We start from the raw sequence: 16,627 nt of genomic DNA on the forward strand, positions 1-16,627 counted from the left end.
TATATATATATATATATGTATATATACATACTAGTTTAAAAGCCACCCTATCGAGCAGCTTTTAAGCAACTGACTCCAAATGGGAAGATCCGCAAACAGATCTCTGACTTGTTATGCAGAATTTGTTGCATTGCTTCTTCCAGAGTCATATTCCAATGATGATCATATTCATGGCAACAAATCATGTAAAAATAAAAAAAAGACACCAAAAACAATTGCAATAATGAAAACATAGGAATCCAAAATTTCAGGTTGCAGGTCCAGATTCAGCCCAGAATGTTTTTAATTTACTCACAAAGTCAGCCTGATTCCAAAGTAGTATGATATGTTAGGCTATGGCCTCTAGGAGTAAAGTTGAAAAAGCATGACACACTGACATTCACATTTATTATATTATACTAGATGGACCTGTGAAAAATTCATGGAAAACAAAAAATGCAAGCATCTGTAAACAGTGTACTGGTGCCATGAGAAATGTTTGTATATTATGACTGTCTGTCTTTACGTTCTGAGTTCAAATTCTGCTGAGATCAACTTTGCCTTTCGTCCTTTCAGGGTCAATAAATTAATTATCAGTTGTGTACTGGGGTCGATCTAATCAACTAGCCCCCTCCCCTCAAAAAATTCAGGCCTAGAAAAGTAAATTGTGACAGTTAGAGAATACAGAAAGTAATGTAACACCAGTGTTTATATAATCCAACCAAAATATCACAGTTACACAAATGTAAACAGAATTACTATTTAACCTTAAAATGCACCATACATATTTAAAGAACCTTAATGTACAAATTGAAATGTAAAAGAACAAAATAATAAATGGATTTATGAATGAAAGTTTTAACTAACCTAAACTATACACACACACACAAATACATTCATATATATATGTCTCGAGTTGTATCTGTAATTCAAAGAGGCAAGCCTTGTCATATTGTGTGGGGCTGAATCTCCCTGAGAACTACGTTAATGTTATGCATGTCCGTGGAGTACTCAGCCATTTTGTGAGTTAATTTTATCCTTGTGTAGTAATGAAAAGTGAAACTGACATCCAATATTTGCTGTGTGTATGTATCTATGATGAACTTCTCTTTGAATTTGTGTATCTGCTGTCTCTCTCACTTTCTCTTTCACTTTCTTTGTGTCCCTCTTCTCTCCCACATATGATTTAACAATGTGTATATGTATCAACTTCTCTTGCGATGTGATAAACATTAAAAAACACAAAACGAACGCAGTCACAACTCACTGTCTCTTTCATTCTCTCTTTCTCTCTCACTCACGTTCTCTCTTACTTTCTCTGTCCTCGTCTCTCTTGCTTTACCATTTCTTTGAAGTAAGTGTGACACACACAACAGGTAAGTACAAAAACAAAAAGTTGACATATTAATATTATTGATATTATATTATTTTATGGTGACGAGCTGAGCAAAATACTTAGCGGTATTTCATCTGCCATTAGGTTTGGGGTTCGAATTCCACCGAGGTCGACTTTCATCCTTTCGGGATCGATAAAATTAGTACCTTTTATGTACTAGGGTCAATGTAATCGACTTAGTCCCTTCCTCCAAACTTTGAGGCTTTGTGCTTCCAGTAGAAAGGATTTATTAAAGTTTAAAAAAGTGTGACACACTGACATTCAATTTATTATATTAGATATGTTTAATTTTGGAGAAACATTATTTCATTTAAAGTGTATTTTATATGTGTGTGTGTGTGTTTGTGTGTATGTATTAAAGAAAGCAAAAAATAAAACAAAAATGATAGTATTCAGTATGTTCATTCAGTGTTCAGTATATTAGCCACAGGAATTTGTCAGACATGATTAAACAAAGTTATACATCATCTCCCTCTTTCTCTCTCATTATTACTCCCACTGTCACCATCAACACTACTACTTTTAATAAAACATATATACCTAGATATATATACCTATATATATACAATCCAAACATGAACAAGCAAGAAAAAACAAGAGGACATGGAATAAGTACAGTGTTATTGGACGCTCAGGAAAGGAAAGAAAAGAAAGAGGATTCCATGTTTCGAGCGAGTGGGGCTCTTCATCAGAAATATAGAAAAAGTCCAAAGAAGGGAAGACATTAAACGACAACTATGATGTATTTGTATATATATATATATATATATATATATGTGTGTGTGTGTGTGTGTTTATATATACACACACACATATATATATATATATATATATATATATATATATACACAAATACATCATCATCATCGTCATTTAACGTCCACTTTCCATGCTGGCATGGGTTGGACGGCTTTACAGAAGGCTGCACCAGGCTCCAATCTGATCTGGCAAAGTTTCTACAGCTAGATGCCCTTCCTAACGCCAACCACTCCGAGAGTGTAGTGGGTGCTTTTATGTGCCACCTGCATGAGGGCCAGTCAGGCAGTACTGGCAACAACCATGCTCAAAAGGTGTTTTTTACGTGCCACCTGCATGGTAGCCAGTCCGGCGGCACTGGCAACGACCACGCTCAGAAGTTCTGTTTTACATGCCACTGGCACATGTGCTAGTAAGGTGACGCTGGCAACGATCATACTCTGGTGGTGCTTTTAACGTTCCACTGGCACAAGTGCCAATTAGGGGTCCATTTTGCTCGATTAAAGGCAGTGCTCTAGTATGGCCGCAGTTAAATGACTAGAATAAAAGAATAAACACACACACATAGAAAAGATAGATAGATAGATAGATAGAGAAATATAAGGGTGTTTGTATATTTACGTGTGTAATTTGTTAATTGATAGCCTCATTTATGTTTATTCTCCTTTTTTGGGACTATTTGGCAATTTATTTAGTCTTCTCACCTCTCTCTCATACACACACACACACACACACACACACATATATATATATACACATATTCACACAAACGTGTGTGTGTGTGTGTGTGTGTGTGATCATACATCACACTGTCTTTTCCTTTTATTTACTACCTATCTTTTGTCCTCAATGCCTTTTTTCTCTGTCTTACACAAGTGCACACACATATAGACACATTCTCAGAACCCCTCTCCCAATCTTTCTCTCTTAAATCCTGCAACCACCACTCTCACTGAAATCAGAACACCCTTTCTGATATAATAATACATTTATTAATGAAAGAAAGCATATATACAGCAAAGTGAAGTGGAATCAATACAAGTGATAGGAACCTTTTTAAAACACAATCAGATATTACACAGATAAATAAATAAAATAGAAAGTTAGCAGTTGGAGGAATGAGTGAAGAGTGGTAGAACAGGGCAAGGGGTATGGGCAGGGAATAAAACCACAGGAGGTATACAGACTAATCAATAGTTATTGGTCAACAAAAAGCTTTTCATGATGAAAATGTCCCATCATCTAGTCACAAGAGCCAATCAATAATCCTTACATAAAGCTAACAACCTCAGATGACAAAGGTAACTAGTTGTATTCTTTGAGGTGAATACAACAATCACTGGATGTTAGAATACATTGACTCTTCTTCAACAGTCTAGATTTGGTCAAGTGTGCTTGAGAGTACCAAGAAGATGGGAACCATTAGCAAAGATGGTGGTGATGGGAGAGTGGTGATGGTGGTGGTGGTGGTAGTAGTGGTGGCAGTCATATCCACCTAGACAAGAGGGAAACGTAAAGTCACAGTTAAGTCAGTGTCTCAGGTATTGAAACAACCTGATTCCAATCATGCACAGTACTACCAATACTACTAGCAACACCATCAAAACAACAGCAACAACATGAGGAGGAGGAGCCTTTACACTGTCATTCAATTTGTTAGAAATAACAGCTAAATCACCTTAAAAATCAAATGCTTCCATCTTTATTTTTTATTAGTTTGACACTGGAGAAAATAGCTGTGCCTGTGGCTTTGACTGGACTCAAGCCTAATGAGAATGTTGCAGTTAATTGAACTGATATGAGTTGCTGGCTGCAGGAACATGGCAAGAGGGAATGCCAGGGAAATGGACAAAATGTTCTTAGAAGAAAGGATTGGGCATGAAACCGACCAGCATTGAAGAAAAAAGAACATTGTTGGAATGGTAGAAGACTGAAGAGGAAACAACACATCTGTGAGACAGAAGTAGGGGTACCAATTAGTTGGGTAGTCTTAGCTAATGAAGAATTCATTGGATTACATAATCATAAATGCCCTTAAAACAGTAAGATGGCTATGGTTGGGATGATTTTGATCAAATGTTCTTTTTTGATCAGATACCACTTCGAATTAGATTAGTTTCAAGGGGTTCTTAATCTAGTGATTCTCAAACACCCAAATGATAGCCCATGAAAATAGTGAAACTTGAGGAAATCGAAATCGAACTAAATTCAACGACTGACACCCATACCAACGTCATCTCCTTCATTGGACACAAAACTTGGCTTGCGAAGACCTGTTGGGGCAAGCGAAAGCAAAATCGTGATGGCACCTGTGCCCAACGTCGCTTTTCTGGCACTTGTGCCGGCGGCACATGTAAAGACATGCAAGCAAGATCGTTGCCAGTGCCGCTGGACTGGCTCCTGTGCAGGTGGCACGTAAATTACACCATTTTGAGCGGGGCCGTTGCCAGTACCGCCTGACTGGCCTTCGTGCCATTGGCATGTAAAAGCACCCACTACACTCTCAGAGTGGTTGGCGTTAGGAAGGGCATCCAGCTGTAGAAACTCTGCTAGATCAGATTGGGGCCTGGTGTAGCCATCTGGTTCACCAGTCCTCAGTCAAATCATCCAACCCATGCTAGCATGGAAAGTGGACGTTAAACGATGATGATGATGATGATGATAACTGTTTCTATCTAAGGCATCACCTTTACCCTTGTAGCAACTATTATACCAATCATTATGGATAACCTGGTTAGCTATACTAGTGACTAAACTGTATCCTACTCCACTAAATATCTTAACTGATTCAGCAGTAATTCCTGATGATCCAGGAACTTTCCTTGTCTTCAGATTCTTAATTGCTTTATCTATCATACAACTGTCAACTGTGGTGGCTGGTCTCCCAGTTGGATCCATATTAGGAAGGCTCTCCTTTTTCCATTCATACTCCACATTTAGCAATCTTTCACAGTGGCACTTCCATACCTCTTTCAAGAAATGCAAGTTATTATACTTGAAATTATCACTGAGGCCACAAAGTACAACCTTTTCAATTAATTTGCATATAAACAAACTATGGATAATTGGTTGATAATTAGTCTAAGTGTCAGGGCAAAGCCTCGTCTTTTTCTAATAATAACAATACTGATGGAATCTTCCAACTAATCGCCGAAACCAATTTTAAAATTATAATTATCACTATCAATAAGAAGCTTTTTATTTTCTACTTCTTCCTAATGTAAACTACATAATAAATTTTATTGATTTCTGTCAAACTTAAACCAACATGGAAAAATGAATGTTAAACATTAAATGAATGTTAAACTAATGCTGAAAATAATTGATTTATAATATAAAAATTATATATAAAAAAGAATGTCAAACATTTCATGCTAAATATAATCATGGCTTTGAATAATTTTGTGACACAGTTCTGTAAATATGCTGTTACAGCAACACTGTAATTCACAGTAATTACAGCAAGTGGTGTTTGAATTTATGATTAAAGATGGCTTCTTTTATTTTATTAATTTTTTTTTTCTTAAGAAAAACAAAAGAGACAATATTTAATATCCGATCATCAATAGAGCTGGATTGATTTATACATGGAATTCTAATGGAAATGTATCGATGATTCATTGGTTTTCAAGAATGTAATGAAACCAAGATTACTTAGAAAGCAACAATTCTATTTAGTAGATAATACCATTCTCTCCTCTGAGATGGAGTAATTGATTTGATAAGTGTGTCAAATATCAATTGGCAAACTCTCGTCCAATCAATCACATATTCTATCAATGAAGACATGAGCCGATTCCAATTAAAACACCATTAAAATAGGACATAAATGAGGTGAAGTCAAAGATTGTATATATTTAAATGCTGTTCAATCAAGGTGAAGTTGATATATGTCAGGTGTATCTGATATCAACAGTGGTTAGGTTAATAAATTGAAAGAATATGGAAGTCTGGATGGTTTGTTCATCATCCCTGTAGTAATATGTGGAGTTTAATAGTGGTTGACAGAATATTATTAATGGAGAAGGGACAAAGAGTACTGAAGATAAACAGATGATCGGTGTATATCAGAATTGACAGAACAAAGCATTATTAGAGTACTATTGATGTTGAATAGCATAACATATAGTTTGTGTATGGAAGAATTAGAATCAGATGGTAAGCACTCTAAGTATAGTGTATTAGATGGTTGAGAGAGGTGATGCTTCTCAAGTGCAATATTTTCTTTATATTCATTCAGTCAGCAAAATATTACTCATAAGAGTACAGCACAAGTAAATTCAAAGATCTATAACGACAATAATCTATCAAACCGAAATAAATATGACTGCTATGTATGTTACTGACACTGACCAGTTAAAAGACAGTGAATTTGAACTCAGTGTTTCAAGGATCAGATTAACCAAATGAGGAATGACATTTTAACCCTTTAGCATTTAAACTGACCATATCCAGTCCAAATATTCTGCCCGTTTTATGCTCAAACTAACCAGATCTGAACTTTCACACCTACTCTGCAATGTCATTCTAGAAATATACACTCACATCATCAAAATCTTGAAGCTATAAGATAAAGCAGGATTAATTCAAAACAATATGAATAAATAAGTATTAGACAGAGTGAACTGAATGCTAAAGGTTTAAAATGGCTAATGTACAATCATTGTGGCAACTCCAACAATTATAGTAACAATAATAATTTACATTGAGGGTGTCAGTACTATAAAAAACACTGGTGATGGTTCCAAGTAAATAGCAACCAGTAACTCTGTAAAGTGGTTGGCATTAGTAATGATGATGATGATGATGATGATTGATGATAATCCCAGAATATAACTGATATATATTTTACTAACCTGGAAGATTAGATGTCAAAACCCACCTCAAAAGAATTCTATTTCTGAAAGTAAATATTGTAAAGTTTTCTTTTTAACTTGGATCCACAACTCCTTGAGGGAGTTACAAGGAGCGCTGCCTGTGGTATGTCTTGGGCGATTTTGCATTGTGGAGCCCATTCCTCTCCTTCCCTGACTACAAGTGATTTCTTCCAGAAAGAGAGAGAGAGACAGATGGACAGAAGAAAAAGAGTGACAAAAAGAGAAGATCTGACATCAATGCGGGACTGGATTTTTTCTATCAACTTCAAGAAATTGAAATTGGTGAAATTTGAACTTAGAACACAGATCCAGAATGATTATCACGAAAATAATCTGATTTTTTTGGCAACTCCATCAGTTGGCCACCTGAAGAATCTACTTTCTGGGAAATGAGACACAGAGTTGAGGACTTTTATGATTCCAGTTAGATACCTGTAAAAAGCAAAATGTTGAAAAACATGGTTTGTGTATAAACTAACCTTATGCATGAATTTGACAGTTCAATTAACATCTTGATATATAGACTTCAGTACGACATTTCAATAGCAAAGATTAATGGGTAAGGTTGTCAAAAGCTGAGAGAATGAACGTGTTTAAAGCAAAGTTGACAACAAAACTCTAAAATTTACTGCATTCTGTTCTTGTTATTGTTTACAATAACATACTCACCATTGTATATAAATGTTTGTGCTGCTTTCCCGTAGTCCCACTGAGACCATTCCAAACACCTGTTGGATAAAATCTTAGATTAATTCACAATAAAAAAAAATAAAACTAATTCAACAAGAAAAAGCAATTAAGCATTGTCACCAAGTCATTGATGTACAAGGAGCCATACATCTATAACTGACCAACAACTGAGAACTAACAGATACAGTGAAATATCAGTGATCAGGCCATAGATATAGATATACACCACAGTCTATAATTGACCAGCAACTGAATTCTCACATGTACAATGAATTAGAGTATTATAGACCAAGTTTTAGATGTACATTAAATGAATTTGCTGTTTAATAATATATCTAATATTACAAAATAATAATACATAACTTTATATAATTGTACAAATAAATAATTTAGTGGTTCAATGACACTATCAAAAGAGAATTTATATTTCAATGAAGTGTTATTCTTCTAATTCTGTTCATTAACAAATTAAAAATACCACACTGTTTCTACAGTAATTTTTTTTTCACCTGTGTGTGAGGGAGAGGGAGAGAGAGAGAGAGAGAGAGAAAGAGTGGTCTTAGTCTTTCCAAGTCTGTCTAGACTAGAAGATAGCTATTGCTAAGTGAGGTCATTGTGTTTAATGCTATGTTTAATACCTGATGGTAAAAGATGAGATTGAAAAATGTCATAGAGAAAAAAAAAAGGGTAAAAGACAGGAAATCGAAAACTCAGAGACAAAATACTTGTCTCAATTAAAATAAAAAAGAAATTCTTTTATATTTTTTTACTAGTTTCAATAAATATGTTGGGGTACTGCCTTCAAAGATTTAGCTAGTCATATTAACTCAAGTACTATTTCAGTCTAGTGCTGATTCCATTGATCTCTTTGTTGAACGGCTAGGTTATTGGACATCAGAAATACATAAACACTGTAGAAATACATTAACAACACTGACAGTCACACAGACACAAGCAAGTATATTGTACATATGCATGTGCATGTGTGTGTGTGTGTGTGTGTGTGTGTAGGACAGCTGAGCAATTTCCATTTGCCGAATTCTAAAAACTCCGCTTACAATATAGTGGTCACCAAGATTACAGCAGAAAACACTTGCTCCTGCTTTTCAGTCATTGGTCTGTGGCTATGCTGGAACATCACCTAGTAAGGTTCAGTAAAACAGATTGATCCCAGTATTTATTTTTGTTTAAGCCTGGTACTTACTCTATAGGTCACTTTTGCCAAACCACTAAGTTACTGAGATGTAAACAAACCAACACTGCTTGCCAAGTGGTGGTGGAGGACAAACACAAGCACACACACACACATATATATATATATGTGTGTATATATATGGCAAGCTTCTTTTTTTTTATGTGCCACCCACACAAGAGCCAGTGGCACATAAAAAAAAAAGAAGCTTGCCATATATATATACATATATATATATACATATATATATATATATTTCCATCTACCAAATCCACTCAAAAGACTTTGGTTGGCCCAAGGCTATAGTAAAAGACACTTGCCCAAGGTGCCATGCAGTGGGACTGAACCCAGAACCATGTCGCTGAGAAGCAAACTTCATGGCACATAACCACGACAGTGCATATGTGTATGCATGTAGGTGACATGTATAGTGGGAGTGTACATACAAGTGTGGTATAGGCAAGTACTGAATTGGTGTTCAGATTGATCAGATTCTTATATCTTAACTTCCTAAACTGGTTAAAATGTCTATTTAGTCCATAAGAAAAAGAGTAATTGCAGTAATTCATTTCTATGAGTTATGTACAGCTGTTTCAAACAATCAGTGACTAGTAAATTATAATGCATATCATGCAAACAAAAATATATAGTGGAGCAGTAATTATACATAAGAAATAAGCAAAAAGAAGTTAACAACTTACATGAAGAATGACACTTAAATATCTTCAAGCTGCAACTGTCACATGTTCTTGTTAGAAGGAACAATAGTTCCACCAAGAAATTATTCATGCATTATGCAAGTTGGCAAAAATTTTTACACTTATTTTGTTGAGAATAATTACTGGTTTTTATAGGCATATATGCATGTTTGCATAATACCATCAACCAGTCACCAAATCTTTGAAACAGATGTACGAGTCTATCTTCATCTTATAATGTCCCATAACTATATGTAACGTTGTATATAAATATATTACTAATCTCTTGCCCATCTTCGGTCTCATTACATATAATATATATATATACACTGTGTCCCACACTATTAGGCAAATCAACCTTCTCTCAATAAATAAATATATATTCATTCAAAGCCAGTTGTTTTCCCACATCTATCTGCACATATTCTTCTAAAATAAATCAGATCTGTGTAGATGCCAACAAATGGCAGCCATTTTTGTGATTGGACAACATTTTCGCCATCACCAATTGTTAGGCAAGTATAATAAAAACAATTGTGTCAAGATGAACATTTATTTAATTCAACAGTAAAAGTTTAACAAGAAAATTACTCAAAGAACTTCATGGTAAACATAATAATACATTCGAATGAAAATAATCATGGGATTATGATGTCATACAGCTCCTAATGTTTGATGTATGATCCTCCACATGTAATAACCTTCCTTACATGTTAATCCACTGAATTTGTCAAGGTAATATCCCCTTGTGTCATGCTTTGAGCAGCATCTACACTAGTGTCTCAGAAGGCAACTTTACTTAAAAACTGCCATCCATCTTGATAAACATGCCTCTTCAAAACACTCCGCAGGTTTTTGATCAGGTTTAAGTTAAGGGAACAAGGTGGTCACTCCATCAAACAACCTCCAGAGAAGCCTATTTGCTGCAGGTATTCCTTAGAATTCTTCACTGCATGAGATAGGGCATTATCTTACATGAAGACCAGTTTTATCTTGAATGAAAGTTTTTGCTTTTACAACCATGGTTGGAAATTATCCTTTAAGAAGATAACATATATTTTCGATGTCATCTTAATGCCAGTGGGACTTTCCATGGCCTGACCATCATACCACTAACGATGCCAGCCCAAAATATGACCTCATCTCCCCCTTGTTGGCATCTCAAACGATGAGGGTGGTTCCTGCTGATTGATACCCAACCTTTACTCCAGCCATATGTAGCCCATCAAGGGTAGTATGGCATTCATCAGTGAACCAAACTTGAAAAATCTATCTTCATGTATTCTTCTGCCAATTGCGGTCTATTCTGCTTAGGAACAGCCTTCATAGGGGGCCTTGTAACAGGTTCAACATTTCTGGCTATTTGCTTCAAGATGCGACACTTGGTAATTTTCGATACATCTTCCCTGTCATAAGAACTGAAGACTTCTCTACTTGTCAGACACGTGACAAAGTATGATTCAAAGTAACCCTCGATTTACCCTAATCTGCCCTTGACCAGACTGAAATAGGAGACTGCACAAATTTCTTCATTTTTTGGTGATCTTTTCCCAGTATTTTTGATATTTCTATGGTTGTTTTTCCTTTTCCAAGCTCTGATACGATGGTAGACTTCTCATTCAAGGTAAGATCACATTTCTGACCCCTAATGATACTTAAATTGGGCACTTGCCTAATTATTTGAGACAGCAGAAATGTTGCTACTATATGATAATGGTCACTGTTTGTTTTCATCTGTTCAGATACGATTTATTTTAACTGAATGTATACAGATAGGTGTTGCCAACAGTCAATGGGAAAACAACTGGTTTTGAATGAATATACATTTATTGAGAGGAGGTTGATTTGCCTAATAATGTGGAACGCAGTGTACATGCATGTGTGGATATATATATGCATATATATACTTGTATATACACATACATATATATGTACATAAATGTATATCTATATCTAAATATGTACACGCACACACACACACACATATATATAGGTATGTTGATGCAAGCAGGAAAAATAGAATTCATATGAATATATTCTTTTATTCTGTTATATGTTTCAGCCTTGAGGCTGCGGCCATGTTGGGGCACCACCATTGTATATTTTTATTAATATTTAGCAGACATAACAGAGTAACTCAAGGGCCAAGAGTTTTATGCAGTGCTTACAATGTAGCAGTAAGCAACATGAAACAATCTGTGGTCAGACATCATTACTCAGATGTAACCATTTTTATTTCACTTGCATTGCTATAGAAGTATTCTATAACACTTCTGTAAATTCACAATTGGGACCACTACTTTACAAAAATTTCATAACTGTACAACATAAATCAATTATCTCAACCATTAAAAGTTTTTGGGATTTTCTTTCTTTCTTTTTTTTCTTTTTGGTTAAATTATTCAAAATGTCAGTCAAACCAAGAATTTTTGACAATAAAAATTTAGTTATTAGAATGTCTATAATATTTTGCTTCTGTTGGTCTTAAATGTAAGTCACCAAAAAAGGATGATCTTTCATACCAAACTTTCCTAATACATTATTTTACAAGTAGAGAAATACACCCCCAAGCCTTAGTTGCATCATGTCATCAGTTTAATGCTAACTTGTGAAATATCAATATATCTAGCACCACTAATAATATGATTGTTAAAATGGGGTAAAGTATTCATTTAATGTTACAATAAATTTCAACTCTAATTAATTGATAAGGTAGATCAAAACAGTCTTACCATTTGCTAAACTCAAACGGGTAGTTTGTGAAAGTTGCAAACTGCTCGACCATCGTTCTGCGGAAAGCTGCCTCAAATTCAGGATCAGGAGGAAAAGCAGAAAATTTCCGTTGATATCTTTTGGTTTTTCGTCTCATAGAAGTTTCCTTAAGTGAAGAGTCTGACAAATGAGGAATTGGTTTTCTTTGAAATTTGCTAGAAAAGGATTCATATCCATTTGCGATAGGTGAAGGAAAATTCACAGCTTGATGGTGACTAATATTATTCATGTCTAAATATGGAATTGCTCTCTGGATAATTGGTCTTTTAAGTGCTGCTGCTGCTGCTGCTGCTGCTGCTGGTGTTGGTGGTGGTGGTGGTGGTTGTGGATATAAAAATCCTTGGCCATTATCAAAATACATATCTCCTCCGTAATAATGGGAATCCTTCATGAAACCATAAGTTGGTACTGGTATGTTAGCCATGTCTATTGGTACAAATGTTTTACTAGTTGGCATCATGCTGTCCATCTCAGGTAAATAGAAGCCGTGATTAGATTCTTTAATAGTTATTTCGTCCGTTAACGACGCTGTGAAAGGCAGAGAAGGTACTAAACTGAAGTCAGCTGGTGCATTGTTGCACGTGTTTGAAGGTGCACAGCTCACTGATTGTGTATGCGATTGTCTGTAATTGGAACTGCTGTGTGGACTGCTGGATTTGTTTTGAACATCACTCAGAGAAGAAGGTGCAGTCTTTTCTGATTCAGATGGATATTCATTCAAAGATTTGTGCTTTGATGATTTTGTAGGGTGACATGGTACATCAAAGAAATGATTCTCTTTTGGCTTTGAAGAACTCTCAACAGGTATTATACACAAAGTATATGTCACATTTAAGATTGGGATTTCATTTAAAAAGTTTTTAAAAAATTGCATTGTTGAAGACTTCAGATAAAACAGCTTGGCTGGAGAAGTATTTAAAAATAAGTCTGATTTTAGAAAATTAGTTTTATTTTTTATGCCAAACAAAAGTTCTTTCAAACTGACAGAATTTCCCCACAAGTCTCCAAAATGATTTCTTTTAACTATTGACATTGTTTGTGAAGTTTCTTTGTTTGCAACATAATTATGCAATGGCTTTGGATCAAATGGTCTCAACTTAGAGGTTTTATCACAAATAGAAAAGTTACAGAAAATTTTTAAAAACTCTTTATATTTATCTGAAGAGGTAGGATAATTTGGGTCAGTTTTTCCTATATGTAGACATTTTTTTAATTGTTTTCTTATATGTAACCCATTACAATGAAAAACAGTTACATGATAATCGATAGTAAATACTCTAGAAATGTTATACGTTTTAATCAAAGAAAAAGTTAGGAATTTTATTTTAGTTTGTTCTACTGATGAGAAGTATTTGCAGATTATACTCAACATTGATAATCTACTTATTTTATCATGGCCAATACACAGAGATGGATTCAATTGTGTATCAGCACATAATTGTTCATTTCTTTCTAAATGTAAATTGAAAAATGGAAAATCTAACCACAGCTGAAATCTAATTAATCTGAAACCCATGATACCAAATCTTACACCACTTATTGCACATAAACATTGAGTATTATATTTGCAATTGGGTAAAGAACAGTATAGGTCTCTTGAGGAATCATAATCAGTGATAGTATATATTGTAATCAGAGAAGTGAATAAATTAAACAAACTCTGACTTAAAATTCTCAAATGATTAGCAAATGATAAATATTTTTCATAACTTAAAGAATGTAAAATATCTGAAGGCAACATCTCATGTTTGCTGACTATGTCTGATTGATGAACACTTTTCAAAAGATACCTTGTGGCCATAATCATTAACATATTCACATTAAATTTACAGAATTTCATGATTTTAATTCTCATATTTAAAAATACATGTTTTATCCCATATTTCCCCCACTCTAAACTCTGTGTAAATTCTTCAAAATAACTTTGTTCCCTTATTCCTGATTTAATGTATAATTTTGAATAAAAAAAGAGTCCTTGTTGGAAATGTTTATAATTAACAAAAGTAGAATAAAAATTCTCAACAGAAGCCTTTGTGTTTAAAAGAATGTTTGTTGTAAGAAATGCATGCTTGAATGGATCAAAAGGAAACACAACTGATGATTTCCATATAATCATCAGCACAGCTGCCTTTTCAAATAATTTAATTTGCAAATAAATATGTGAACAATCAAACAGATTCTTACAAAGATAAATCTCACTGAATGATTTATAAGCTTTGGTATGAAGACTATTTCTAAAACAGAACTTTCTGTGTTTAATAGCTACTGGTGACAACCTTAGTTTTATAGCTTTGAATATATTTGCTATCAGCAAATATATTTTGGCTTCGGCACCATCAGACACTGCCAAAACAGCAATAAAATCTATTAGTTTGGTTAACTTATAACAAAATAGCTGTCTGAAAAAGGAAAGATATCTAGCTTTTATATCCATTATTAATGCTGGTGAGGCCAATATATTACTTGGAATTAAAGGCTTAAAGTGCTCCTTTGGTACCTTCGATGATGAATGGTTTCCTTCAGAGAACCTATCACATAAATTTCCTACACCATTATATTGAGTACACACGTCAAATGAAGAGACATTATCTTTTAAATATCGCAACATTTGATGCATCTTACAAATGCCATTACCAACAAATATATGTGCAGTCACCTTGGGCCTAGGAAAATCTTCAAAAGCACCAAAAGCTTCTGGCAAGATTATCACTAATAGGTAATTCAATTCATTCACATTAAGACTGGTGATTATAATTAGATCTGTCATTAAAAAAAACATTTTCCAGGAGGAATTACCCAATTTCAAATTTAATTTTTGAAGCTGGATCGTTTTCATAACTAAAGATTGCAAATACTCGATGTAAAATCCATCCCAAAATTCAATTACATTTTCCTGTGCTTTTAAAAGGAAAGGCACATGAAATTCTAAATTGATCAATAATATGATAATTACTTCCAAAGTTGGTTGACAGAAATCTAATATTATTTCAAAAATATCATTGACAAACACTGCAAAACAAGCAATGCAGTGTTTTGTGTTGTTTAATTCATAGATAGGTACACTGTTCCTATATTTGTGGCACAGATTCAATTCATCAATATTAATTGGTAAAGAGTCAATTATTTTAGAGTATTTCTGTGCTAAACATTGAAAACATTCCAGGTCAGGCTGATTACATATCTCGTCTTTATTACCAACTAAAAATTTAGTATCTTTTTCAGGAAATCCTTGTGAGTTAAATGTTTTAAACATTAGATTTCTTTTGGTCTTTAGCCATATTTTTAATCTGAAATAATTTAGGTGCTTTGCAGTGAGAATTCTCCTGAAGTGCAACTTTTTGTGGGAGAAATTTAGTTTTGGGTGCAAAACGTATACAGAGCCAGAAGTACACAAAACAGTGAAGCCCACAGAATAGAAAACAATGTCTGGTGTAGAAACTTTGTCTTCTTGGAATATCTGACAAAATGATTTGCTAATCACTTCAAACTGGTAACCATTGCCCGTTTTCATGTTCCTAGCTGCATATTCTGTGCAGCCATTTCTTTTGGGTATATAGATTTTATTGCTACATTTTCTAACCAGATCATTTTTCAAACTGTAATGCACAGGACTGTACATACTTATGTGTCTGACTTGCTTTTTAGGGAAGTAAATTGTATCAGACCTAAAAGGCTTCCTAATGGCATGCTTTCGAAGTATATTGACACACATCCTACAATTGAGGCATTTACTATGCACAGCAAGTTTTGATAGCTTCAAAGGTAAATGTTTCACTTCTGGTATTCTTCCAGTTGAATGCTTCAGTTGTTTTAAATCTATAGCATCTTGGCTTTCAAACATAATTTTGTTGAAAATAGGAGTATAAAATTCTGGTTAGGAGAAACTCTTGTTTTCTTCACACAGCTGCTTTTTGCTATAATAATTTCATTGGATTCACATCGAGCTTTCTGATAAATGAGAGTTGAAAAACAGAAAGGAAACATGTATATCACTATCTAGTATGAATAAAAATATTTCTCATATACATATATATATCATATATATATTATGTATATTTATACACACGTATATTTGTATATTTATACATGCATATATACACATACATCTATATTTATACAAAAACATATACACATATATAAATGTATATTTATGCATATATGTATATATATATATATATATACATACATATACACATTCATATATGTACATTATATATATATATGTGTATATATATATATATATATATATATATATATATATATATAT

General features: G+C 34.0%; 1 protein-coding gene and 1 long non-coding RNA gene across 3 annotated transcripts in view; one reads left to right on the plus strand and one right to left on the minus strand.

Moving 5' to 3' along the window:
- The window catches only part of LOC128249606 (uncharacterized), a 143,766-nt gene that overhangs the window by 39,965 nt on the left and 87,174 nt on the right, over positions 1–16,627 (plus strand). The gene's annotated exons all lie outside the window — the stretch shown is intronic.
- Positions 1–16,627, minus strand: part of LOC106884196 (uncharacterized) — a 48,824-nt gene that overhangs the window by 8,815 nt on the left and 23,382 nt on the right. Inside the window, exons 2-4 of one of the 2 annotated variants that reach the window (XM_014935442.2) lie at positions 12,321–16,308; positions 7,678–7,736; positions 6,994–7,440 (exon numbers count right to left, since the gene is read on the minus strand). In XM_014935442.2, the coding sequence (XP_014790928.1) occupies positions 7,433–7,440; positions 7,678–7,736; positions 12,321–16,201 (3,948 nt within the window). In that variant the 5' untranslated portion in view covers positions 16,202–16,308 and the 3' untranslated portion in view covers positions 6,994–7,432. Of the gene's footprint in view, positions 1–6,993; positions 7,441–7,677; positions 7,737–12,320; positions 16,309–16,627 lie in introns of those variants that run through there. The other variant, XM_014935441.2, reaches the window with a different exon arrangement.

Source organism: Octopus bimaculoides, chromosome 16, assembly GCF_001194135.2.
Source record: "Octopus bimaculoides isolate UCB-OBI-ISO-001 chromosome 16, ASM119413v2, whole genome shotgun sequence".
Classification (NCBI taxonomy): Eukaryota; Metazoa; Mollusca; class Cephalopoda; order Octopoda; family Octopodidae; genus Octopus; species Octopus bimaculoides.